General features: G+C 49.7%; 1 protein-coding gene across 3 annotated transcripts; it reads left to right on the top strand.

Moving 5' to 3' along the window:
• The first annotated feature begins 3923 nt into the window (after positions 1-3923).
• Parvg (parvin gamma) lies at positions 3924-22286 on the top strand. Of its 3 annotated transcripts, none has more exons than XM_050130805.1 (15): positions 3924-4107; positions 4749-4920; positions 6765-6814; positions 7092-7187; positions 8138-8202; positions 8748-8850; positions 10072-10212; positions 10875-10990; positions 12067-12122; positions 12490-12512; positions 13880-13938; positions 14129-14197; positions 17098-17199; positions 20130-20202; positions 20537-22286. In XM_050130805.1, exons 4-15 carry the CDS (start codon positions 7109-7111, stop codon positions 20644-20646), a joined length of 996 nt encoding a protein of 331 aa, XP_049986762.1. In that variant the 5' UTR covers positions 3924-4107; positions 4749-4920; positions 6765-6814; positions 7092-7108; the 3' UTR covers positions 20647-22286. The 3 variants fall into 3 exon arrangements, with proteins under 3 accessions (XP_049986762.1, XP_049986749.1, XP_049986757.1); XM_050130792.1 differs by having other exon boundaries at positions 3926-4107; positions 6765-6843; XM_050130800.1 differs by lacking the exons at positions 3924-4107; positions 4749-4920 and adding an exon at positions 5055-5320 and having other exon boundaries at positions 6765-6843.
• Positions 22287-27433: the final 5147 nt, after the last annotated feature.

The following is a 27433-nucleotide window of genomic DNA, read 5'->3' as shown; positions in this document are numbered from 1 at the left end:
AGTACTGAGGTCCAGATATCGCATATATGGCATTGGCGTCCAAAGAGCTACCATCATCAAGCACAGGGTTTCCTCCCTAGCTGAAAGAGAAGGAAGATTCAACCCGTGCTGCAAGTGATCATGGGATTTGTGTTACCACATCTCTGGGAGTTTCCTAGGGCTCCTTTCTCTTGGGACTACTGGATCCTCTTACTTGTAAATCCACCAAAGCAAGAAACCAACCCCAGATGCCCCTTCCTGAAACTACACAGCCCGTGAGACCCATTCTTTAAGAATCCAACTCAGTCCCAGAAAGTTCATGAAAGGCCCAAGGGGCAGGCTATAGGTGGCTCCTGGTGGCGAGGGGTACCCACTACAGAGTCAGCCTGTGACACAGGCTGCCAGGGTAGGAAGCTATAACAACCATTGCTTCTGTTCACCCCCTGCTTTGTGTCCTGACTTCTGTGGGGGCATCGCTGGGCTTTCCTTGGCCCTGGCTTCTGGCAGTATTTGTTGTCTACTGTGGGAGGGCCTGTGGCTAGGGAGGTGTGTGTCATGGGTATTGGGGGTATATTCCTCTCACTGTGCCCTGTCATGGGTGTTGGGGTATATTCCTCTCGCTGAGCCCTATCATTGGGTGTTGTGGTATATTCCTCTTGCTGTGCCCTGTCATGGGTGTTGGGGGTATATTCCTCTCTCTGGGCCCTGTCATGGGTGTTAGGGGTATATTCCTCTCGCTGTACCCTACCAGTCATTACTTGTGGCCATGTCCTCTCTCACCCTTCCTCTACTGGCTATCTCTTTCTGGGCTCAGTACCCATTGATCACTTGCTCTCTGGCCTCCAGGGCCCCTCCCCCCATGACTGAACTGGGTACAGAGTAATCTTTTCTAGTCTTCCCATCTGGTGTTGTGTTTCCTTCATGGAACCATGGAGCACACTCTGGTTTCCACATCTGAGTGTGCTAACTGTACCACACAACAATGACTTCTGGTCTGCGCTGCAGGGCTCAGAGGGCTCAGAAGCCACCCAGAACATGGAACCTGAGTTTGGGACTGAGCCACTGTGCTGCCCAGCCATGCAGGTCCTGGGCATGGCTGCTTTCCCACTTCTTCATGAGCGCTGGAGCCGGCGAGTCTCGGGTTCCCCTGCGGAGTGGAGGTGAGCGTGGTGTGATACTTACTTTGCTGAGTAAGTTCCATGCAGGGGCAGCCCCTCGGTATTTCCTTCCCTTTCAGCCCTTAGATAAAGATGACCAGCAATGACAGCGCCCACACTGCCACTCTGAGTGTGTCCCTGTTAGTGTGTTCCCACACTTTACCTCTGCCTCCCACCTGCTCCAACCACTTCTGTAACGATGCGTCACAGAGCAAGGGTGGCTAGCTTCCTGCTTGCTCAGCTTGTCACCTGCCATCACGGAACTCTCTAACTCAGGCCAGATCCTGAAGATTCAAGCTCTGAGACCAGCTGGGCTCAGGAGTGTTCCGACTGTGCCATTGGGCTGTGTGTCCCTGCTACGAGTCATAACACTGTACAGTAATTGCTTAGCCATTTTTTCACGAGCGACTTATCAGAGCCAGGGGCTCCGGTAAAGGTTTTGAAACCAAGATTCAAGGAATTTTGGCGTTATTCCTGTGTGAATAAAGTGGCTGTCTTTTTCTGTAGATTTTCTCTGTAGCTAACTCCCTTTCTGCTACATATTTGGGGACTAATTCCGACAGTTCAGATCCGTTTCCCCCTAACTACATGTAAAAACAGTTTCCCACAGCCAGACTTTCATTCTCCTCTCCTAGGTAAACACAGAGATCTGCCTTCCTGCGATTATCTTCATCAGAAGACATTTGATCAGTGGTTGGGGTCCAGGAAAGGGCACTCCATTTAAGATAGCCACAGATATCCACGGACATAGAATTAGTATTGGCCCAAGCTGCTGCTCTGGTTTTACTCCAGGACCAGAACGACTGATAACAGCATACGCTGGAACTGATGGTTTAGAGGTCTGGGTCTCTTCTTCGCTTAGAGCAAAAAGTCTAACTCCAGACCTAGGGCATAGAAATTACAGCATCTGCTGTATGTGCTATTAGATTCAGGAGTCATAGCTGCCCCCTGACTGTTTACATAGGTTGCCGGGTTACTTCGTGTCCTCTATGCATGTTGGGAGAAAAGAAGAGGCGCTCTGATTTAAACAACCTGTGCCCTATTCATAATTTTACTGAAAGTAGACCTTTTTAGCTCTTTCTAACTGCCTAAAAATGTAGTGTAGCACACTAACCTTCCCCTCTAGAATTCCCTGATGATTTAATTTCTTTCTTAACTAACTTCCTCCAATAGGGAGTTTACTGGACATGCGCTCATCACCCCCACCTTTGAGCTGACAGCCATGGATCTGTGTGTATGTGTGAAAACTTTTATCTGACTTTTATGGAGCCAAAGAACCCCAGCCCTGGAACCTGCTAGGGCTGGGGAATTGCTGCTTTTAAGGCCATATATGACTGGGAATGTTTGGAACAGGGAGAACAAGGAACAGAGAGGAATAAAGAAACATGGATAGACAGAACCTGTTGGGAGTGGACTTCTCAACCTCAGTTTTTAGTCCCCTGCTTTAGCTTATTTTTTAAAAAATATTTATTTATTTATTTATTTAGTATACAACATTCTGTCTGTATGCCTGCAGGCCAGAAGAGGGCACCAGACCTCATTACAGATGGTTGCGAGCCACCATGTGGTTGCTGGGAATTGAACTCAGGACCTTTGGAAGAGCAGGCAGTGCTCTTAACCTCTGAGCCATCTCTCCAGCCCCCCCTCCCGCTTTAGCTTATTATGGTGTCTTTCACTGGACCCTAAAAGCTGGACTTTAGGAACTCCATTACGTCCCCAATGTCCTCCTGGCCTTTTCATGGTGGTTCCCACCTCCAACATCATTGTCACCAAGGCATTCTTTTCCAGAAAGCCCGCGTGGTCCCTGTGACAACTCATTTTCACTGCCAACTTGACTGGATTTGGAATCACCTATGGGTGTGTCTGTTTGTGAGGGCATTTGTAGAAAGGTTTCACTGGGGAGGGAAGACCCGCCCTGAAGGGTGCGGCACCACTGGGTCAGAGTGTGAGCTGAGCCAGCATTCACAGCTCTGTCTCCTGACTGCAGATGTGATGGGATCAGCGATCGCACAGTCCTGTTGCCATGCCCCCTGCCTCGACCCCTTGACTGTGAGTCCAAAGAAAACCCTTTCCCTAAGTTGCTCTTTTCAATTTTTCTTTCTTTTTCTTAAAGACAGCGTCTCATGTACTCTTGAAGCCGGGACTTCGCACATGCTGGGCAGGCACTCTACCAACCAAGCCACGTATCCAGTCTCTGTCACGAATTTTTTCATTGCCAACAAGAAAAGTGACCAGCACAGTCCTTTAAGCAACAATAGCCATCAGAATGTATTCATTGTGCCCATTTTTCTGCCAGGTTCTATTGTAGGCACTGGCTTTTAATAGCAAGTGGGAGAGATGGGCCCCTTTCTGCAGAGCTCCTGGATCGATGGAAGGACGGCCATCAGACACCAGCCAATGTCACTGGCTGACCTAGCATGCTTGCTGGCCCAAGCCACCTGTGCTAGACAGGAATGTTGTGTCAGGCTTCCTAGAGGAGGAGACACCAAAGTTCATGTCGGGAAGGAGTTTGAGCTGAGTGAAGAGCTAAGCAAAGCTTACAAGATGTGACGTCATGTGGGTGGGACGGGTGAGAAGAGGATGCGAGGGTCCGGGAGATGTGGCAGGTAGATTATGGGTGCAGGACTCTGGCTGGGACCAGAGGACTGGCTTTTATTTAGGAGACCTTGGATGGGTGTAATGGCCTGTGGTGGTTTGAAAGAAAATGACCCCAAAGGGAGTGGCACTATTAGGAGGTGTGGCTTTGCTGGAGTGGGTGTGGACTTATTGGAGGGAGTGTGTCACTGTGCGATTGGACTTTGAGGTCTCATATATACTCAAGCCACACCCAGTATCTCTCAAAGACCACTTCCTGTTGTTACCTGCGAGTCAAGATGCAAGAACCCTCAGGTCCTTCTCCAGCACCATGTCTGTCTGCATGCTGCCTTGCTTCCCATCAGAATAGTAATGGACGAAACCTCTGAACTCACTTGTAAGCCACCAACTCAATTAAATGTTTTTTTTCTTTTTTTTCATCAATCATTTTCTTTATTCCCTTCCTTAAGCAGCTTTTTTTTAAACTTTTTTTTTTTTATTGAAAATTTCCACCTCATCCCCTCCTCCCACTTCCTTCCCCTCCCCCCAAGTGTTTTCTTTATAAAAGTTGCTGTGGTCATGGTGTCTCTTCACAGTAGCAGAAAACCTAAGACATGGCCCCTGCCTGTAACACAGGCTTGCAAGAAATGGGATGGGGCAGCAGAATCAGGAGTTCAAGGTCAACCACAGCTTGATAAATTTGAGGCCAGCCTGGGCTACATTAGACTCTCTCACAATCAAGAAATCAAGCAAGCAAGCAAGCTAGTTAGTGGACAGCCCCGGGGGCTGCTCAGTGGGTGGGTTGCACAGATGGAGCCAGAGGAGAAGGTTGGGCACTATGGAACAAAAGTGGTGGAGAGCTCACAGTTTGCTCTGGGGGCCCTAACCTCATTTTTCTGCTCAGACAGCCCATTGTTTAGACATGGTGAGGCAGAGGCAGGGAGGGAAATAAGAGAGACTCCCCAAGATGCCCTGGAGTCTTGGAAGACTAGGCACAGTGCAAGAGCTGGGGCTCTGACAATCTCTCCGTGGATTTAGGTTGCCTCACTCCCTAGCAGCTCAGAGAAGGAAGCTGCCTGCAGCCACCAGGGTGGCAGAGGAAGTGAGCGCAAGCCCTGCCTTCCACCTCCGGACCGGAACCTGTCTCTTGGGAACCTGGTCACCCTCTGAGCTAGTGGGCTTCACTTCCTGGTGTGAAAAGAAGTGGCTGGTGAGTGGATCTAACCTTGGGCCTGGGGGATTCCTGAACTACTAGAATCTTCTACCTGTTTACATGCCCAGGGACTGACACTCACGGAGAAAGGCTGAGGTGCACCATGAATAGGAACCCAGAGCTGAATCTCAGCAGGGACCTCACAGTGAGAGGGTCTGTTGGCGGCAGCGGAGAACCCTGAATCCTGCCGTGTTGCTGAATCTGTCACCTCATTTTATAGAGGAGTTGTGAGCCCTGTCTACGCAGAAGGGCCCTACTTACCTCTCTTGAAGCAGTTTTGTGGACCAGGGTCCTTCAGAGCTCTCCATTGCATGAGGGAAAGCTGAGCTCCCCACACCACGAAGAAACGGGTCAGGGAAGGGACTCACCTGGGACAGGCCAGCAGGGGCAGTTTCAGGTCTGTGTGTACTTGGCTGGACACAGGGTCCAGCCCCTTCCTGTAAAGATGTATCAGGCCAAAGAGGGAGCAGACTGGCCTGTAGTCACTCAGCCTGAGCCAGGAGGAGCTGGTTGGGGGCCAGGCTCCCCACTCCAACCCACCTCTCCTCTTCTTCAGTTCATGGGGCTTGGGACGCATTCCCAGGGGCTCTGTCCTCTTGCTTCTGGCTTCAGGGTGGGGCTCAGCTTCTCAAGGTCCCCAGACTGCAGTCAGTTTGTGGAAGGTGGCTCCCAGGCCCCACCAGTACCTCCCTCTCCCTCCACACAACTCTGGGGCTCCTTGTTTTAGCTTTTCCTGGTTTGACCCTGGACCTCAAACATCTGAGCGGTCCTGGGAATATGGGGCAGATACAGAGACTGAATGAGGTACCGAAGAGGAGCGTCAAAGGTGGCCATGCCACAAGGGAAACTTTCAGAGAGGAAGTGAGCAAAAGAAGTAGAAGTAGGTTAGGGAACCAGAAGGGGGCCATTAGCTTCTGAGTCTGATCCTCTCTGTTGCCCATCACGAGGCTGGGGGTGGGAAGCAGGTCTAAAACTGCCTATCACAAGGCTGGGAGTGGGGGCATTGCCTGTCTTGGGCTAACACTGCCCATCATGAGGCAGGGGGTGGGAGACAGGCCTGAAACTGCCCATCACGAGGTTGGGGGTGGGGAACATTGCTTGTCTTGGGCCTGACACTGCCCATCATGAGGCTGGGAATGAAGGCATTGCTGGTCTCGGGCCTGACACTGCCTCTTGCGAGTCTGAGGGGTTGGGAAACGCTTGTTTTTCATAAGGAGCATGTGCTCTGTGCTTTATGAGCAAAAGCCCCAAGAGACCACACCCCAAGACAGGATGCCAAGCCCATCTGAGAAAGCCTCATTCAGAACTAGAGACCAGATGGGCCAGTCTCCCCCTGCAAGCCAAGCCAGCATAGAATGGGGAACAGGTCTGGGTGGCTTTGGCCTATGGCCTGGTCCACCCCATTCACAGCTGAGGGAGTCTGGTCTGGGATTCAGGGGCCCTGAAGGGATGGATAGTCACTCTACCCCACTGGCGGGTGTTCATCTTGATAAAGATTGACCCAGAGTTCTCCTCCCACACTTGTCTGAGGATCTGTGGGTGCTGGGTTTCCGTACTGGCTGCCGAGAGAGGGCTGGGCCTCCTGGCCAGAAGTGGGGGGCAGGCTTCTGTGTGCCCGGCTGAAAAGGAACCCACTTCCTCATAAGGTCTTTGCCCATGCCTTGCCCCCAGACTGTGTATTAATTACTCAACATCCCGACAAAAGGAACTTAAGGAAGGAGGGGCTTCTTTAGCTCGTAATTTGAAGGGATAGCCCCTTGTGATGGGAAGTCGTAGTAGCGGGGGCACGAGGCAGCTGGTCAAAATGTGACGTCCAGTTCATTTTTTCCTCTTTCATTCAGCCTAGGACCCATGCGTGGGATGGCGCTCTCCTTACACTGAGGGAATCTAGGTATGCCCAGAGCCTTGCTTATCTGTCAGGTGAGTCTAGATCCTGCCACGGTGACAATCACGATCAATCTATTAATCGTCACAGCTTGGCACCATCTCCTGCAAGGCTTGGCTTCAGATGTCTCCACACCAGACCCCTCCCCTCACCCTTGCTTGACTCTTTGTGTCTTGTCTGGTCGGAGTCGCCCTCCCATCCTCCATCTCTCCCAGTCTGAATGAGCATGTGGTGAGTCTGGGCCTTGGGGACAGTGATGCACTTTGTCACCTGTCTCCTCCAGGGAAGACAAGGGAGAAGATGGAGTCAGAGCCCCTTTACAACCTGCTGCAGCTCCCGAAGGAGGTGGATCCACCCACAGAGGAGGAGCTCCCACGAGGTGCTGGTCCTGGAGGGACAAGGGTTGTTGAGTCAGGGGAGGGAGAGCGTGTGTGACCAGGTCACTAGACTGAGCAGACTGTCCCTGGGGACTGCTCATGTGGCCATCTGTCTGTCAGTCTGTCACCCGCCCTCTATTCATCTGTCCACTCCATAAACCGCCATCCTTTCTTCCATCCAATCACATGTTATCCCTCCCTCCTTCTCTCCATCCCTGCCTCCCTCCATCCCTCACTCGTTCTTCCTCCCTTCCCCTCCGTATTCACTCACTAATCCACTTATGCTATCAGTAGCTGACCCCAAGACATGAGTGCAATGTTCTATTTGTTCTCCCGTCAGGGCTGGTGGGTACACTCCAAGGCTTTGGGAGCTCTAGCATCTAGGTGGGTCACACGGCAGGTGGGTCACACGGCAGGTGGGTCACATGGCAGGTGGATCACATGGCGGGTTATATTTTATGAGGTTGGGCAAGTCAGCCCCATGTGCTGACTCAGTTTCTTCATATGCATCGAGGCCAGCTGACCTACAAAGCCCCTCTGGGCCTGATGCTTTGTGGGTTCTAAGAATTTAAAATGCAGAGGAGACCTTGCTGACCAAAGCCTTATGGAAGGGAGTGACCAAGCCAGCAAGGGCATAGGGGACCTTGGTGCTACAGCCTGCCCAGGGCTACTTGGCAGCATAGGTGATGCCCACCTCAGTCTGACATGTCCTTTGCCCCTTTGGGCTATGCCTTCTTCCTAGGCAGGTATAGGTAAAAGATGCTACATATCTACTCATGACCTTCAGGGTAAGGGGTGACCTCTGAGTCTCGGTGTGCACCCCCAGTGCTCCTGAGGAAGTGTGGGTGAGAGGCGGGGCTAGAGCTCCCCCAGGGCCTGGGTTCAGGGGATGACCTGCAGGGAGATATCTGCCCAGGGTCCTCACGCATGTCATACCCTCTTCTGCTTCCAGGAGGAAAGAAGAAATACCTGTCCCCCAGTTCCCGGAGGGACCCCAAGTTTGAAGAACTGCAGAAGGTACACCATCATGGCCAGCCCTGAGGTCTCTGGAGCCAGGCTTGGTGGTCCTGACTTATAGACACCACAACCCTGTGCATACCGCACCCCGATACTGCCTTCCTCTCTTCCAACATCACACCCCCTACTTTCCTCCTGAGACATCACCGGAATCACCTCCATGTTTCTACAAACCACTCGTGGAGGCAGTCTAGGCTTTGTAACCGAGTACCCATTGCCAGCTGTTGCCATAACCCAATTCCAAAGCCATGTGTCCAGGTTTAGGTGTTTGCTACAGCGATGGCACCTCCTAGGTACTAAAACCCCACGCACCAGGATGACAGCCCCTCAGGGTTCAGGCAGGTGTCTGGGAGATCTTGGGAGGAGCGTCTTTGGGAGCTCAGAGCAGACTCCACATGGCCGGGGAGATCAGGGAGAACCTTCTGGAAGAGGTTCCACGTGGCCAGGCCTTGAAGAGTTGGTGGGTAGAAGAACTCACTCTAGCCTGAAATGACAGCCTGGCCAGGCGACTCCTACCCCGTCAGCTGTCCCCTTGTGCCTGGTAGGTGCTGATGGAGTGGATCAATGCCACGCTCCTCCCGGAGCACATCGTGGTCCGCAGCCTGGAGGAGGACATGTTTGACGGACTCATTTTGCACCACCTGTTCCGTAAGCAGAGGCCCAGGCCCCACCTCATCCCCACCTGTGCTTCCTAAGCAGCTGCTCCTGGGGCTTTGGAGTCAAGTGCACCCCCCACGACCCCTCAAGTGGCTTCCTGCCTCAGTCTCCACCACAGCTCCAGGAGAAGGGACCCTTCTATGACTTTCCAGATTGCAGAGCTGCTGAGGTGGAGACCCTGCCCACTCCTGGGCATGGCAGGACAGAGCTATGGTTCCACCCGGTGTCTAATGTCTGGAATGCTGCTCTTCTGCCACACTGTGGCATATCCAGCATTTAGGAAGTGTCTGATAATTTCTTTTTTTGAGACAGGGTTTCTCTGTAGCTTTGGAGCCTGTCCTGGAACTTCCTCTGTAGACCAGGCTGGCCTAGAACTCACAGAGATCTGCCTGTCTCTGCCTCCTGAGTGCTGGGGTTAAAAGTGTGTGCCACTACCACCTGGCATGTCTGATAATTAAGAAGCTGGGATATCAACTGTCCCTGACCTCAGAGTGCTCTGTGCTGCTGGAAGGACCCAGGCTACCCTGGGCAGGGCATTCTAGAGACAGAGGCAGGGGTGGGTCTGCCTGGTGAGTTCCATTGTGCGTGGAAGTGATGTCCAATGTCAGGCCAAGTGCCTGCCTCTGGTTGGTGTCTGGTCTGCAGATGTCTTGTGCAATGAAGCGGGTCCTGGAAGTGGTAGGGCCCAGATCCATATTCTCAGGGCCTCCTCAAGGCTCTACTCTGCAGAGCTTGGCATACGGGCTCCAGAGTGATCCTCCAGCCTCTGCTGAGGCTTCTGGGTACTTCTCAGAGAGCAGGCTCTGTCAGCTCTCTGCACAGTTCCCTGCTGTCCCTCTCTCTGGCTATGGGTGAGACCAAGGCTCTTAGACACAGAACGACATGCCCAGGTCTCCATGCAAAAAGCAGGGTGCTGCCCTGTGGGAATGGCATGGCCACAGCAGTGCAGAGACCAAGGTATGGGCAGGTGGGCCAGAGGGATGGCACAAAGGATTGCAACCAGCTCACATACATGCTCCATTTCCCATATGAATGGGGATCTTTGGATAATGAGTATGTTTGGTTGAGGGTTCTGGGGGTTGCCTAGGGCTCGGCATCAACTGTATATATCCTACAGATCCTTATACTCCAACAGGATGGCATTATCCTTATGGCAGAGTCCCCATAACAGCTGCTCAGTGCTTCCTGGTCCTTACTGCTCTTTTGCTTTAGAGAAGCTGGCAGCCCTCAAACTGGAAGTGGAGGAAATCTCTCTGACCTCAGCCAGCCAGAGGCGCAAGCTAGGGGTCGTCTTGGAGGCCGCCAACCAGAGTCTGCAGGTTGAAGAGCAACAGGTCAAGTGGAGCGTGGAGAGTACGTGGGGCTGAGCCTGGCTGGTACCTGGGAGGGGAGGTGGGACCATCTGCGCTGGCTGCTCACTTGATGATCAACACACTCATCGACCCAAGAACCGTCAGGGGAAGGGAAGGACACAGAGGCCTTAGGCAGCCCATAGTGTGAGCACAAGCTGGACACAAAGTCAGGTGTCTGGTGAGAGAGAAACTGACCTACACACACGGCCCTAGGTGTACGGCTGCGGCCAGTACTGCCCAAGGAGAATTCCTTCCCGGCAACATAACCACTGCTGAGTCTAAGAACACACCACACTTCTCAGCCTGGTCCAGTGGTACTCACAGTCCAACTACATTAATTTTCTGCCTGTTAGCAAATGAGTGTGCTGTGTGTGCATGCTTCCCAGAATAGTTTGGTAAACAGAGAGACAGATAGACAGACACACACACAGAGACAGAGAAACAGAGACAGAGACAGACAGAGAGATAGAGAGACAGCAACAGAGAGAGACAGACAGACAGACACACACACGGAGACAGAGAAACAGGGACAGAGACAGACAGAGAGAGAAAGACAGAGACAGAGAGAGATATACTGACCTCAGTAGTCTGCACAGGACAGTTCTGAGAATGTCTTTAGGTTTTGATGGCCCCTCAGCTCTGACTTTGTCTTTCCCTTTTTAGCCATCTTCAATAAGGACCTGCTGGCCACCTTGCATCTCCTGGTGGCCCTGGCCAAACGCTTCCAGCCGGACCTGCCCCTCCCAGACAATGTCCAGGTGGAAGTCATCCACATTGAGGTACTTGTGAAATGGCGCAGGTCATCTGAGCATGTTGCTCAATGCCACCGCATCTACAGGGGGTCGTTGCCTGGGGAGTGACTCCAGGGGCCTATGAGGAACATCACATCAGGACAGCAGTCAGGGGCTGGGCTGGTAGAGACAAGGAGGGTAGGAGGGGGGCCCTGGCCAGTCAGTACTGCTCTCAGCAGCCAGCTCTGCCTAGCAGAGGCGGGGATGGGTATGCTGATGGGGAGGTCAGCTGGTGTCACCGTATTTCCTGAGTCACAGGTAGCCATCTCTCCACGGCCATCTCCAGTATCATGTCTTTCATTTGTCTCCCATGACCACATCCTGTCTCCTCTTTGGAGAAACCTTTGCTCTCTGGCAGTGTTAGCTTGTGCTATATGGTATGTGTGTGTGTGTGTGTGTGTGTGTGTGTGTGTGTGTGTGTGTTTGTACAAGCATGCATGCATGCGTGTGTGTGTGTGTGTGTGTGTATGTTCCTTCTACTTGCCTTACAGAACTAGTTGTCTCCAGCTGGGCCTTGTCAAACCCATTCCCACCTTTTCCAAGTCTTTGTTTAAAGTTTACTATTGAGCAGTTACAAACTTACATAAATCAGGTAAGGATGGTAAGATAACTTAGCAGGTAAAGGTGTTTGTTGTCAAGTCTGACAACCCGAGTTCAGTCCCTGAGACCCACATGGTAGAAGCTTGTCTGTGACCTTCATATGTCCAATATGGTATGTGTATACTCCCACATACACATGTGCGCACACACACATACAAACACACTAAAAAATAGGAAAAAAATCAGAGGTGTCCATTTATTTGTGTGTTCATTCACAAAACACATTCATACACACACACACACACACCTCACCAGGGTATCTTTGGAATGAGGCATCTGTAGTACTATCTATCTTATTGGGTTCAATAATCACAGGGAAAGTGGACAAGGAAACTGGCCCATGGTAGCGTCCTGAGATGGGGGCGATGCAGAGTACACTAGGTTCTCTTACACGGCTTTGGCCCTGTGCATTTGGTTCTGGGGTTCTCTGAGTGACACCATTTCTTCCCCTTTCTCTGCTGTAGAGCACTAAGACCGGCCTGAAATCTGACAAGCTGGTGGAGCAGCTCACAGGACGCCGGTGAGGGTGGGCCGGGCTTTGGCCGGGTAGGAGGTATAGGGGGTGCTGGGCAGGGAGACTCTCTTTGTAACTGCTGCTTCTCAGCCCCCAACAGGCTGCAGAGACACCCCCCCCAGCCCGACATCCTCAGCCCCACAGTATCCAAGTGTCCTGAGATGTGTGCGTGCAGGACAAGGCTGCCAGCCTCTTAGCCTTGCTCTCCGCTAGCGGGGTCTCCGCACCTCCCCTGCCTTGATTGCCCAGGAAAATGAGCCTATCTCCTCGCCACCTGCTGGCACCAAGCTTGTTAGATTAGGTGATGAAGGGAGCTGCAGACTTTTTGCTAACTCTTTGATTGCTTTCCTGCCTCCTGCAATTTCTCCTCCAGCTCACGCAAGGACCAGCCTTCACGTAAGTAACTCAGTAACTGAAGGAAAAATTTTCCCTTCTGATGGGGTCAAAGCAACTGTGATGGAGGGGTTAACCGTTTCCTCTCTTGTCTCTTACTCTCCCGTGGTAGGATTTGTCCACGAATTTGTCCTTACTTCTGTCTGCCTGGCCTTTAGCTGGTTTTCTTAGCACTGTTCTCATGGGGAGAGACCCACAGTCCACACCATGAGGGCAGAAGGGTGCTGATGCTGAGTGCCGCTAACTCCGTCACTCATTAACACATAGTCTGTGCCTCAGTTCCCTCATCTGGAACCTGCTTCATTAGCTGGTGGGTGTGCTTAGCACATGGGGCACTATCAGTGGTACGTGTGCAAACATGGCTGTTGCTAAGGTGACAAGCAGTTCACTAGTCAGTGCGCTGACCTCCTGTTACTTCTTTCACTTACCTGTTCCATAGTTGGATGAGCTAACCATTCACCAATTTATTCCTTCTTTCAGTTATCCATCTATCTACCCACCCACTCCATCTTCCTATCATCCATCCATCCATCCATCCATCCATCCATCCATCCATCCATCTATATACCTGTACAATCATCTATTCACCCATCTATACGTCCATTCATTTATATATCCATTCATCTATCCCATCCATCCATCCATCCATCCATCCACTGAGCATCCACTGTCCACCCATCCATTTATACACCTATACAATCATCCATCCATTTATCTATATACCCATCCATTTATATATTTATCCATCCATTCATCCATCCCCCATTGTCCATCCATCCATTGAGCATCCACTTAACCATCTATCTATCTAACCATTCATCCATTCATCTATCTATACATACATACATCTGGCTATTTATCTATCCAACCATTTACCCATCCATTCTTTCATAAATGCACATATATCCACCATCACACACACAAACAACCCTCATTCATATATATATATATATATATATATATATATATATATATATCCATCTGTCATTCATACACACGCTCACACACATCCATTTATCCATTCACCCATATATCTACCCAGTCATCCCCCACCTACCACCCGCTTATCCCCCCTGAAGTTACCAAGGGATGCCCAACCCCCATATTGATCTCTAAAATGCCTGACATCATTCACCAGGTGTTTGAGATGAGGAAATCAAGGTGCAGAGAGGGAACCCCCCCCATTTCCTTCTCAGCCAGGGAGCCATATGTCCCAGACCCAGGCCTGTTTCATTCAGGAACCCGAAGATCAAGCTCTAGCTCCCGTGGGACTGTTTTTTTTTTTTTTCGAGAAACTTTTGCATGAAAATGTTCTGTTTGGCGCAAAGATAACAGCATCATAACGAGCTGTTTATCGCTCTGGTCTGCAGAGGACGCCTTTGATGAATTATTTAAATTGGCTCCGGAGAAAGTGCACGCCGTCAAAGAGGTAGGGGAGATCAAGGCTTCCCACACCCACCACCCACCTGCCTGTGTCTCGGGGTGATGGGGAGGACTCTGGTCTCACTCCACGTTAGTTGGGTGCTGGGTGATAGAAGGGAAGGCTTTCTGTCACTCCCGGCTGGAAGGTGGCATGAGGGTCCCTGAGTGGTCTTGAGGTCCTTGCTCCTCTCTCTTAGGCCATTGTGAGCTTTGTCAACCAGAAGTTGGAGCGCCTGGGCCTATCTGTGCAGAGTCTGGACACCCAGGTAGGGACACTTCTGGGGTCCCCATGAAGGGACGAGAGCTCCTGGGCACCAGAAACTTACTGTGTGACTAGAAGTGAGGCGTCACCTTCAGAGATCTCAGGGCCCTCTCTAATAGGGTGTCCTGCTGACAGGCAGTATTGCCATAGGGAGCCAGCTCCTGGGGCCTCTGGGCTGGGCACCTGTGGGAAGCTGTGAAGGCTGGGCCATCTCTACTGCTGGCTTTGTTCTTACTTATGTATCAGAATGACTCCTAGGGCGTGCTAAAGCCAGAGTGAGGGGGCTCCCTTGTGATCATGTTTATTCAGATGTAGCATGACGGGTCCTTTTCTGAGTGGTTGAAGAAACAGACTCGGCACTATCTTCAGTGGGCTCTGTCCTGAGTCCCCAGGGCTTAGCCCTGGACTAAACTAGGGTCCTAGGACACAAACTCAATTACTCTAAGGTGGGAGCAGAAGCCTGCAGATCCAAAGTGCCTCACCTAACCATGCCTTCCACCGAGAGTCTGTCTCTCTAGTGTTCCAACAACACAAGGGGACAGGAATGCAGAGATCAGACACTGCCTGGGCCCTACCGGGTAGTGATGGACTCTGGTGAACACCGGACAGGCTTCCATAGACTGTGGGTATCAGCAATGTCTCAAGACTTATGCAAAACCGGGTCACAGCTGCTATCTTCTCAGGGACAAGTGGGTGGTTGTTCTCTAGGGTGGGCCAGGCCACATATTCCTGAATTTGGGGCCAAACAGGAAAGTTCTTCGTACCTGTTTGGCCTGGAGCAAAGTTCTCTCAGCCATCATCTCTGCAATACCCACCACCCCATGTGAGAACTGATGAAACCCCATTCAATAGATGAGACTTTTAAGACACAGAGAGGTTAGGTAACTTATCTAAGGCCACACAGTGATTAAGGGGTGGTCCTAGGTTTTGGACCAAGGCAGTCAGGGCTCAAGTATATGCTCATAGCCACTGTGCATGGTGGGTGGTCATGTGAGCTTTGTGAGCGCTGTGGCAACATAGTGAGGTGGAAACACAGACTTAAGGGCCACATGCATGTGTGTTTCCTTCCCGTGCCTGCACTTTGTGCCCCTGGACTCTGAGGACACTTCCATATGGCTGTCCTGTGTGACCTTGGGTGAGTTTTGGACTTCTCGGAACCTTAGGGTCCTTGCTTTATAAAAGGGGAACAAGTCCACCTCTTGGAATTGTGAGTCGGGGAGCATTGCTATTTAGTGTCATTTAGTATCTGTTGCTTGACTCATTGTTGCTACCCCTCCCCCACCAAGCAACACACTCATCTCTGACTGCATTTTCTCTGGGAGACATAGGCTGGGATCCCTGGTTTACTCACTTTCCTCATGCTTCCCTCCTTTGGTCAGGCGGGAGTGGGTGAGCAAAGGTGACATCTAGACATGTCGGGATGGTAGAAATAGACTCAGAGTTAGGTTTTCCCAGCTACGTTTTGAGGATAGCAGTAGTGAAGCTTCCACGCCCAAACTAATAGCATCCGAACAGACTTAATGGGGGGAAATTCCATTAAAGCCAGAGCGGCGCCTCTCTGCAGCATCCCATCCTGGGCTTTGTATCTTTGAGGAGATTCAGAAGGGTTACATTAGCATATGGCATGCTCACGGCAGCGTTATCTCAGCCCATGCAGACAGAACAGAGAGAAATATTAATGGGCCCGTGTGCCCCTCTCTGCCTAGCCTGATGGGGGAATTTTATACAAACTCTGTTTGCACACAGCTCTCTCTAGCTCATGGAATAACTTGTCATTTAAAAGTGGATGTGATCGGGGCAGCTCAGCTGGCGAAGCACTTCCCTGGCAGGTCAGAATCTGGGGTGTGGTGGCACACATTTCTGTTTTCATAGGTGTAAGCGCTTGCCTGCAGCTGTGTATGCATGACACATGTGTGTCTGATTACTGCAGAGGCCAGAAGAAGGTGTGGGACTCACTGGGGTTGGAGTTACAGATGGTTGTGAGCTGCTGTGTGGGTGCTGGGAGCCAAAGCCTGGTTCTGTGTAAGAGCAGAGAGTGGTCTTGACTGCTGAGCCATGTCTTCAGGTCCTGGCACACATAGTTAAACCCAGTACTAGAGAGGCAGTGACAGGTGGATCCCTGGGGCTTGCTGGCCAGATATCCTACTTACTTGGTGAGTTCCAGGCCAGTGAGAGATTGTCTCCTCCCTCTCCCAAATAGGTAGACTGTTCCTAAGCAATAATAAATGTCCTAGGTTGTCCTTAGGAATCTATATGCACATACATATATGTGCATGGGTATTCACACATATGCACACCCTGCACATACATGAACACACACACACACACACACATACACAGAGGGAGAGAACATGAGACTATTCCATAGTAAGTTTAGAAACAGCTCTTCTAATTGAATGCATACTAAAAGCCAGAAAGCCCAAAACTGCTTCATGCTGCTATTTGACAACCCCATGAAGCTGGGGATGGCATCTCCACTTCTCAGAAGAGATGTAAGGCTCAGAGAGGTGGTGCAACTTCTTTCAGCGCACACAGCATGGAACTCTGCAAGGTCAGCCTCTGCCGCACAGGAGCCCTGGTTCCTTTCTTTAGGGTGTTAGTTCCTTTTATGTCACTGTGAAAAAATGCCTGGGATGAAGAGAGGAAGGGTTCATTTTGCTCACAGGTTCGGGCTTGGTCTCTTTGTTTGACTCCACATGCTGGGGCAGAATATGATGGGGACAGGAGTATCCGGTAGAGGACAGCTGTATACATCATGGTGAGAATCCAGTAGGAAGGAGCCAGGGACCCGCCCCCAGTAATCGACTTCCTATAGTTAGGCTCCACCCGACAGAGTGTCCAGCTGGGAACCAGGTGTTCATAGCGTGCCGTGGGGATGGCTAGGACTGACATGCAACACCATAGTTTGCAGACGGCGTCATCCTCCTGCTGCTGATCGGACAGCTGGAAGGCTTCTTCTTGCATCTGAAAGAATTCTATCTCACTCCCAGCTCTCCCACGGAAATGGTAAGCTGCCAAGGTCTCCCTCCATGGCTTTTTGGGGTGGTGGTGGACAGATTTACAGCATTGGCCTGACAGTCTATTCAATTGCAAGCCATGAGGAAGGTGGAAGAGAAGTTTGTTCGTACGCCCGTTTACCCATCCATCTTTTCACCCATTCATCCACCTATCCGCCCACCGATTAATGTACCCATCCCCAAATCCAACACCTATGTGCCTGTTTATCCACCACCCATCCATCCATCCACCCATCCATCCATCCACCCATCCATCCATCCATCCATCCATCCATCCATCCATCCATCCACTCTTCCACCCACTCATCAATTGACACCATCCACCTACCTATCCACCCATCCCCTCATCCAATGCCTGTGTACCTATTTATCCATTCACCCTGGCACCCTTCTTAGGAGCAGGGTGAGCCAATGGGAGGCTCACAGTGTGGGACAAACCTGCATCCATCAAGTGAGATTTCAGGAATGAATCATGAGAAGAGTCTTTGGAGGGAGGTAGAACCCAGGCTCAGCAATGTGGACCAATGTCCACGTCATTCAGCAACCAGGCTTTTTGGGACCCAAGGCCTGTGCTTGCTACTACACATGCTCCAAACCAGCCCAGGATAGTGGGCAGAGGTCTAGCATTCATGATCCCGTCATTAGATCCTATTTGAGGGAATAGATGCAGAAGCAGGGCATTAGCTCAGAGCTCAAGAGGGGATTTTGGGGTTTGTAGAGGAGACTCAGCTCGGGAACATGGCTGATGATGCTCACAGGTTCTTAGCTGGAAGCTGGAGCCCCAGGTGATTCTCTTATGGAGTGACCTCCCAGTACTACAGTTTCATTCTCAGGTGGTCATGATTGCAGCATGGATGCACGGGCGCCACCGCTCATTTCTGGAGAGAAAGAGAGAGAGAGAGAGAGAGAGAGAGAGAGAGAGAGAGAGAGAGAGAGAGAGAGAGAGGAGAGGCGATCATTTGCTTTGCAGAAATCAAAGCACCAGAACAAGGAAGCTCTGACTTCCTCCCACATTCAATTATCTCTCAGGAAGATGGAAACGCATCTCCTGGGTCCCGGCCTTTCTTGGCTCTATAGAGCACGGAGCTTTCTCTTCATCATCTCAGAGGGCTCAGAAGCAAAAGACAGGCTAGGGAGAGTTAAGCGTGCCTCTCAGGAGTCTGACCAGATCATTGGTTCACGCGCTTCGTGGAGGAAGGGTGCTAAGGGCAGGCTGGTGTTCTCTGAGTCGCGTGTACACGCCCTCCAGCATGGACTCCTGAGAGCAGGTGCCGTCCCCATTCTGGGCCTTGCGTATGGCAGGCTCACAGTTGATGGGCAACAAAACTTTTTAAAAATATGAGAGCGATGGGCCGGCCAGATGACTCAGTGGCTAAAGTGTGCTTGCTGCCAAGCCTGATGACCCGAGTTTGATCCCCAGAACCCACGTGGTGGAAGGAGAGAACTTGACTCCTGCAAGCTGTCCTCTGATCCCCACGCGCATGCTGCGACACACACTCTCCTCCATCAGATGATAAATGTAAAAATAAGATAAGGGCAGTTACAGGCTAGGGCAGCCGCATAGGCTTCCCATATTCCCAGCACAGTCAGCTCTCAACCCCAGGACATCAGAACCTGCTTTGCAACTCGAGTTGGAATAAGTGAGGGAAATAGGGCAGCTGCTTAGCTCAGGGCCCAAGAGAGGAGGGGCCAGTGGAAGAAACTGGAGTGGAGGCGTCCTCATGGTTGGTGCATGCTTGAACCCCAACTGTTGGAGGGGCTGGGGCAAAAGGATCAAGAGTTTGAGGCCAGCCTGGGCTACAGAGTGAGGTCAAAGCCAGCCTGAACAGTTTAGTGAGACCCTGCCTCAAAATAAGAAGTAGATCTAGGCATAGAGATATGGCTCAGTGGTAGAGCATGTGTGGGAGGCCCTGAAGCCAATACCCAAGAGTATATGAACAAAGCAGTCCCCAAAATTGTCCACACGAGGTGCTGTGGCAAATGGAGTCTGTGGTCAGTTAACTCAGGGAAAAATATAAATACCCTGGAAGCTTGACCTACACCGGTGTGTTCAAGGTTCCTAGAGGTCCTATAGTGAAGGACCCAGTAGTTTCCAAAACCATCTGGCCACAGTCGCTTCTTCCTTGACATCCTGAGCCTTTCTGGGGAGAGGCCGTCTTGTCAAGGGCATTCAAGCTGGGATTTGGAGATGCAGATCAGGGAGTTGGAGTTCCTCTTCCTGATATTTCCTTCCTGGGTAGCCGGCAAGCAGCGCTTTCGATAAGAACGTGTCAGCAATGGGGAGTCCCCCTTCCCAGGATGTTCGTGGGGAGGGACTTGGGAACACAGAGGCAGGCCTGAGCCATGTGCTTTGGTCTGTGTTTGCTCAGACTTCTTAATCTTGGTCTGGACCATGCTGAGGGTCGCTAGCCCTGTGGAGCTGTGGGTCAGTGACCCATCATCCCAGTGTTCTGATTTTGCATGGTCCTACTCCTCTGATGGCCTGCCAAGCAAAAAGGGTGGCTTACCACCTTCTAAGGGGGCTCTAGCACATACAAGCCCTGTTTTCCATCTGAGACAAAGTCCCCTCCCTTGACAGACTCCCATGCAGAGTGTCACCTCCACCAGAACACACACACACACCCCGCCTCATGGATTCTCCTCAGTGAAGGTCTTTCCCGCTAGCAATGTCTGCTTGATCACGCAAGTCCAGCATGTGGCATCTGCTGAGGGCTGTGTGCTGATGAGGGCCTCTCTGTGAGGGGGCGGGCTCCCCACTTCTAGGGCATGGAAGGAGATGCTGGGTGTCCCCTGACTGCTGTTGTGGTCCAGGGATTCAAACCTTGGATGGGCAATGACAGATGCCACTGGTGACAGTATGGGCTTGGTGCCCGGACCTAGGGTCTCATTGGCTGACGTCGGTTGCCTTTATCATTGCAGGTGCACAATGTCACTCTAGCCCTGGAACTGCTGAAGGATGAAGGTCTGCTTAGCCACCCGGTCAACCCTGAAGGTGAGCCTGGATGACCAGCCTTGAATGTGACTGAGAGCAGCTGTGACAGCCGAGGGACAAGCATTGCTCGTGGGGTCCCCTTGCTTGCTGGTCCATAAAGAGATACTGACTGTGGGGTTTCCTAGGAGAGGTGCTGTGGCCCCCCATGTCTGCAGGCAGGGACTGAAGTCCCTAGAAATGAGTGTGCAGAGCAGTCAGACATCCAGTCATCGCTGGGGAGGGAACAAGGATGCAGGGAAAGCTCAAACAAGAAAAGGGACCCTCCTTCATCCTTGGGGACAAATGGTCCTCCCTGGCCTGGCCTGACAGGCTGCCTTGCTTCCTCTGCCCACAGATATTGTGAACAAGGATGCCAAGAGCACACTGAGGATACTCTACAGCCTATTCCAGAAGCATGGGCTGAGGGCAGAGGGCAACAGGGCGCCCCATGGTACCCCAAACTAGTCACCTCTGCCTCCCCAAGCCATGTCTCAGGACCTGCCACTCCTGGAGGATCCAGAAGTCCCAGCTCCTCCCATCCCAGCCTTGGTACTATGGGTTGGTGACGCGCTTCCCTCCCACACCTGTCCTACTTACACGTATACCTGGGCTGATACCTTTGACCCCACTGGATGGGGATCTGTTCTGAGCCCCACCTCTGCTTTGCTCAGTGTATTTTGACAGCTGTATGAATTGAATTTCTGTTGAGGAGGGCACTCTGGGTGCCTGTGGAGTTCTGAGTGAGCCTTTAACTGCGGTGGAAAGACTTTGGTTCCCAGGCTAGACCAGCCCTCGACAGCTCCCAGTGTGTCTACTAAGGCTATACCTGGACAGTTAGTGGCTGCCCAGTCTCCCACAAAGCTGACTTTCCCCAGCCAGAGGCTCAGTGCACTCTGTCCCTGGCTGTCTACCTCCCACCTGGCCCAGGGTCATCACCCAAAGACCAGAACCCTTTGAGGGCTAAGTGAATTCAGTTTCTTGTCAAAAGACCTTGACCAGACTATCCCAGCAGTTGCAGTCCTGAGCTCTGCCCCGAGCCCCAGGAAAGAGAGCCTGTAGTTGGTTCGTGGGTTCAGGCTGTCCCTGGTCATCTTTGGGGAGCCATGGGCATTATGTCCTGTGAGACTTCATGTCTCCTGCAGAGAGAAACAGCTTCAGGAACTGAGCTGGGTCCATTTGGGCTGGAGGAGAAGCTATTGGGGGGAGATGCAGTGCATGGGGTGCAGGATTGCAAACACGTAGGGGTGCAGGGATGTGGGGAGGCCAGCCCAGCTGTCACTCTCTGGACTTCCCCTTTCTGCCCAGCTCCAGATCTTCTAGGTTTGGTGTGGTATAGTGGAACAGCTTACTTTTGGGGGACTTTGGAGCAGAGTCCGTACAGGACAGGACACCCTCCCAGGACAGTGGGTGGAGCTAGGAGGGACCTGCGGCACTGATTTCTGGTGTGAGCGGTCTAGAGGCTCTTCCCTCCACCCAGCCCCTGTCCCCTTGCCTGCTCTAACAGTGATGGTTCCATCAGATGTCTCCTCTGTCTTACTATCTCTGTGACATGGCCCTCTCCCATGGCAGGGGCATCATCACAGTAGCTGGTGCCTAGCTGCCTCTACCTCAGGTAACCCCTCCACAAAGGCCTCCCTCTATGCCCCATTTGTTCTCTCTGGAGCATCCTGAGCCATGGTGGCCAGAGTCCACCCTCACCTCCTGGGCTCTTGATTCCCTTTCTCCTTCTTCATTGTCTGCTTGCCCATCTGGCCCCTCCAGGTCCTCACTTCCACATCCCCACGTCCTGTCTAATAGCAAATTTAAATCATAATGATAGGGCTGGAGAGATGGCTCAGAGGTTAAGAGCACTGGCTATTCTTCCAGAGGTCCTGAGTTCAATTCCCAGCAATCATATGATGGCTCACAACCATTTGTAATGAGCTCTGGTGCCCTCTTCTGACCTGCAGACATACATGGAAGGAATGCTGTATACATAATAAATGAATAAATGTTTAAAAAAATAAAAAAAATCATAATGATAATAATCCCTTTCACTTCCCCAGGACTGACATGATTGATTCATACAGTAATTGTCTGTTTTATTCTGTAAGATACTGAGAAACGGTTTTTAAGAAGTAAATATACTGTTTTCATTCCTACCTGCAATGCCCAAGAGTTCTGGTTACTCTGCATATTGCCAGCACCTAATACTGTCTTTTCAGTGTTAGCCATTCTGAAGGGTGTGTGGTGGCATCTCACCGTGATTTTACACGTCCTTCTTCTAATGACTGCCGGTTTTGAGAGTCTGTATTAGTCAGCTCTGGCCGCTGTAACAAAACACCACAGACCAGGCAGTTTAATAACTGATTGTCAAACAATTACGGTGGCTGGGACTTGTAAGGCAGAAGAGCTAGCAGATCTGGTGACGGATGAGAACCCTTCTCCTGGCCCAGAAATGTTATTCTTTCTCTGTCTTCTTCATGAGGGAAAGTGGTGGTGGTGTGTGTGTGGGGGGGTACTGTCATAGAGGAGAGAGAGAGAGACTTCACCTTCTTCTGAGAACCCCACCTTCATCTGAATCTAATCACCAGAAAGCTCACCCCCACATAGTGTCCCTCCACATGGTGTCCTGAGGGGGTCAGCACAGGACTGAGGCGGGGCGACGTCTTCTGTGTTTTCCACCCTTTGGTAAAGAGTTGGTTTCAATCATTAGCCTTAAAAATAATCGCAGGTTGGCTCCCCTGGGGCTGGAGCTACAGGCCTTATGTGAGTGCCGGGAAGGAAGTCTGGGTCCTCTGGAAGAGCCTTAAGTGCTCTTGCTGCAGAGCTTTCTTTCTGGCCCCATTTGCCTTTCTTTCTTTCTTTCTTTCTTTCTTTCTTTCTTTCTTTCTTTTTTTTTTTTTAAGTGTAGAAAAATTATTGTAGTTTAAACTTCATATGTAGCGTTGGATGAATTTTGAGTTAATTTTTACATAGAGGGCAAGGGTTGAATTGTAATTTTTCCCGCTGGGCGCCTCATTATTCCAGAGCAATCTGTTGTAAAGACTTTCCTTCACCCACCAAATCTCTGCAGCGCCTCGGTGGAAAATCGGTTTGCCACATGACTTCCGGGCGGCGCTCATTTGTGTGCAGTGTGCACCCCGCTGGCAGCGCCAGGATCTTCTCTGCTGGGGAGTCGGTGAAATCTTGAAACCAAGCAGTGGGTCCCCAGCTTTATTCTCTCTTTGCAAAGCGACGTTGGCTCCTCGGAGCCCCTTTAATTAATTGAATCTCAATGTAAAATTAGGAACAGTTTGTCATTTTCTAATTTTAAAAAAGCCTCTGAGGTTTTGATTGGAACTGTGCTGACCCTTCAGTCAGAAGGGGTGGGGGGTAGGTGACAGCCTAGAACTCTGGGAAGTTGGGTCACTGACTTGGGCACCTCCTTTCTCCTCCCTCCTTCCACCCTCTGCTCCTTCTTCATCTCTCTCCCCTCCTCTTCTTCCTCTGCCCTCCTCCCTTTTTCTATTGTAATTTTTAAATAATTTTATTAATTCTTTGAGGCTTTCATACAATGTATTTTGATCTCATTCACCCCAGCTCTTCTCTGTCTCCTCCCAGGCCCATTCTTACCTCCACACTCCCCAACTTCATGTCTTTTTTTTTTTAAACCCCCTGTGCTGCCCACAGTCTCCTGCTGTGTGGCCACCCACTGAAGCAGGTCCAGCAACCAGAGCCACACCCTTAAAGAAAACTGCCTCTCCCTTCCCAGAAAACATCAACTGTCCATAGCTCCTTAGTAAGGGGTGGGGGCGGGGTTTGTTGTTTGTTTATCTGTTTTGATATAAGATCTTGTATTAGTCCGTGTTCTCTAGAGAAACAGAACTTATAAACTGAATCTCTCTATATAGAGAAAGGGAGATTATTAGAGTGGCTTACAGGCGGTGGTCCAGCCAGTCCAACAGTGGCTGCCTACCAAGGGAAAGTCCAGGAATCCAGTGCTGTTCAGTCTACGAGGCGGGATGTCTCAGCTAGTCTTCAGTATGTGCTGGAATCCCGAAGAAGTAGGCTCTAATGCCAGTGAAGGAATGGACCTACCAGTGAGAGCGAGAGCAAGCAGGCAAAGAGCAAAAGCTTCTTTCCTCCATATTCTCTAGGAGGTGTGACCCAGATTAAAGGTAGATTTACCTCAAAAAAATCTGGATTAAAGATGTATCTTTTCACCTCAAAGATTCGGATTAGAAGTGAGTTTTACCACTTCAAATGAGCTAATTAAGAAAAACTCCTTCAGGCTGGAGATGTGGTTCTGTTGTTTAGAAATACTGGCTGCTCTTCCAGAGGACCCAGGTTCAATACCCAATACCCAATATAGCTCACAACTGCCTATAACTTCAGTTCCAGAGGATCTGATATCCTCACACAGACCTACATGCAGGCAACATGCAAATGCACATAACATAAAAATAAATAAAGTATTAGTATTAAAATGATATAAAAATAGAGAATGATCTTTAAAAATGAAGACAAAAAAAGTCAGGTGGTGGTGGCATATGCCTTTAATTCCAGCACTTTGGAGCCAGAGACTGGTGGATATCTGAGTTTGAGGCCAGCCTGATCTACAGAGCAAATTCTAGGATAGCTAAGGCTATACAGAGAAACCCTGTCTCAAAACACACCACCCCACCCCACTCCCCAAAAATGAAAAGAAAAACTCCCTTCCTCACAGGTGTGCCCAGTCATTTCAGTTTTATTTAATTTGAGATATAGTCAAGTTGTCAAAACCAAGAATAGCCATCATAGATCCCATGTAGCCTGGACTGGCCTCTGGTCTCACTATGGAGCCCAGGATGACCTTGCCTTGCTGATCATCCCAACTCCACCTCTGAGTGCTGGAAGTACAGGTGTGAGCCATCATGCCTGGATCTAAAATCCCTGCCTTTTGATTATGGTGTCTAGTCTATTTTCATTTGGAAAAGATGTAGTCGGTCTCTCTTTGTACTGCTAGCTCTGCAATAATAATGGCATGGAGACTTCTTATTAAGTATGAAAGCTTGGCCTTAGCTCAGGCCAAACTAGCTCTTAAAACTTAAATTGACCCATTTATATTCATCTATGTCCGGCCGTGTGTCTCATTACCTCTTCTCAGTATGTGTATCCCACTTCCTTCATGTCTGGCTGGTGAATCCACCTCTCCCCGGAGTTCTCTTTCTTCTGGGAAGCCCCGCCTATCCTCTCCTGCCAAACTACTGGCCATTCAGCTCTCTATTAAACCAATCAGAAGGTGTGTTGACATTGACAAGCTTCACAGTGTACAAAAAGATTGTCCTACAACATATCCTCTTTCTTATCTAAATAAAAAGGAAACTTTTTTTTAACTCTAACACAGTAAAACTATAAACAATAAGAACAATTATCAGGTAAGAATTACATTCACGATGTCTAGTCCCTTTGTATTTGGAAAATTCAGAGAAAATACTCTATCTGTCCTATTGTAGTGAATTCATAGTTTTATACTAAACTAATTTTTATCATAACTTGTATTACCAACCAAAAAATAACCTTATAGACCTTAAAACATTTTCTTAGATAAGCAACTTAAGCTTTTATGTCTCTCAACCTTTAAAAACTTTACAATCTCTTTTGTGAGTTTTTTTTTAATTTGGTAACAATGAAAATGGTAAACCTATCCAGTCTTCAGCTCCCACCAGAGAACCAAGAAGGTTACCTAAGGAAACAAGAAGTTCAGAGCAAACAACTTCCAAAATTATAGCAAAGAAAGAGACAGCTGACTGCCTGACCAGTCACCCAAGGTTCCTTTACAATGGTGGTGCACCCATTTTCAGCCTACAGGCCTAAAATATCTGACAGACTTTTCTGGGAAGCAGGTATTTTGAAGGCTTGTCCTACCTTATCTTGGCAAGTTTATCAATCATCATTTTTTTTGTCCTGCTTGTCCAATTTGGACAGCATACTGTCAGCAGTCAAAGCAAGGGCAGTTTCTTCCCAGATGGCTAGCCTTGCCACACTGAAAGTAAACTCCCTATGGAGGTTCTTCAATACCCATCATCTTCTCTAAAGTAGATTGGTGCTGCCAGGAGCAGACATGTCTCACTGTCATGAAAAGGCTTATGTTATTAATACCATTTAAATGCCATAGTCTGTAGATCTCTGAAGTGCTTGAAGACCATCTATCTTAAATATATCAGTTTAACCTTGAAAACACACCTAACATGACTACAAGTTTGATTGTTGTCTTAATTACCTTAAACAGTTTGTAAGAGTAGTTTTCAAGGACTAGAACTTTATATTACAATTTTAAATGAGTTGCATAACTACAATACCTTACAGTATGTTGCAACAAAAATAGCTTTAAATTTGTATAAATATATAAAAATCCATAACAATGTAAAATATTTGAAACTAGTAGTTGTTTTTAGTCTAAAAGTAGATTCAGTAATCTACCCTCTTATCCTATCATTCCTATGCCCCCTGTTTTTTTCTTTTCATCTCCTTTCCCATTTTCAACACTATTTAGAAGAGAAAGAATGAGAAAAGAAAAAAGAAAGGAATCCCTTAATCTAACTTTCTTTGTTTAGCTTTCTCCCTGACCCTGACCAATAACAACTTGCAACTAACTCCTCCTAAACAGTGACAAACACCCATAATGCACTGAACTGCCAAAAACCACCCACACCACCTCTTGGGAATGTGGGCATTGTGTTCTTAAAATTACCTCCTGTTGTATGGGAGTTATGGAATCTTTATAAGACCCTGAGAAAATTGGAATAATGGTCAGGTCCTGGGAGAGCTAGCTGTATCATTTGTTGTTCAGTCTCGGTACGGTGGGAAAGTGTAGAACTTATCTACAGTCCTGACTGTGGTAGTCTGTGAGGCTGGACCATCGCAACTGGCTGTTTGAAGTTGTCCTGGATGCAGAGTTCTGAGGAAATGACAACAGAGGCATCCTGTGAAGCTGGACCACCAAGTTACTTGTCTTCATTGGTGCCTGGCCTTTCCCCCCAAAAACTTTTAAAGGTAGCAGACTTATCTGCATTAACACAGGTATGGAATGTGCAGTGTGCACAAGTCAGCTAAAGATGATTTTTTTGTTCTACATTTGAGCAGGTAAAGGGCATCTGTTAACTTTATAAACCAGCCCATATAGTTTAAGGATATCTTAACTTCAGAATGAAAGTCAGTAAATGTGTTGCATTAGAGAAGAGGTTATGCCTTTGTTTCCACAGAAAACAAAAGCTATAGATTTCTTTAAAATTAATAAAGACCAGATTTA

This window comes from Alexandromys fortis, unplaced genomic scaffold (assembly GCF_014885135.2).
Source record: "Alexandromys fortis isolate MF-2015 unplaced genomic scaffold, M_Fortis_MF-2015_v1.1 scaffold_28, whole genome shotgun sequence".
NCBI classification, from domain to species: Eukaryota; Metazoa; Chordata; class Mammalia; order Rodentia; family Cricetidae; genus Alexandromys; species Alexandromys fortis.
Note: the sequence above shows the minus strand (reverse complement) of the source record. Positions and strands in the feature narration are given on the sequence as shown.

Bases quoted from the DNA above. Each gene is read 5' to 3' on its own strand.
- Parvg (XM_050130805.1), top strand. From the start codon at position 7,109: ATGGAGTCAGAGCCCCTTTACAACCTGCTGCAGCTCCCGAAGGAGGTG. The intron at 10,991-12,066 runs GTACTTGTGAAA...TCTCTGCTGTAG, and splicing joins TGGAAGTCATCCACATTGAG to AGCACTAAGACCGGCCTGAA. The intron at 13,939-14,128 runs GTAGGGGAGATC...CCTCTCTCTTAG, and splicing joins AAGTGCACGCCGTCAAAGAG to GCCATTGTGAGCTTTGTCAA.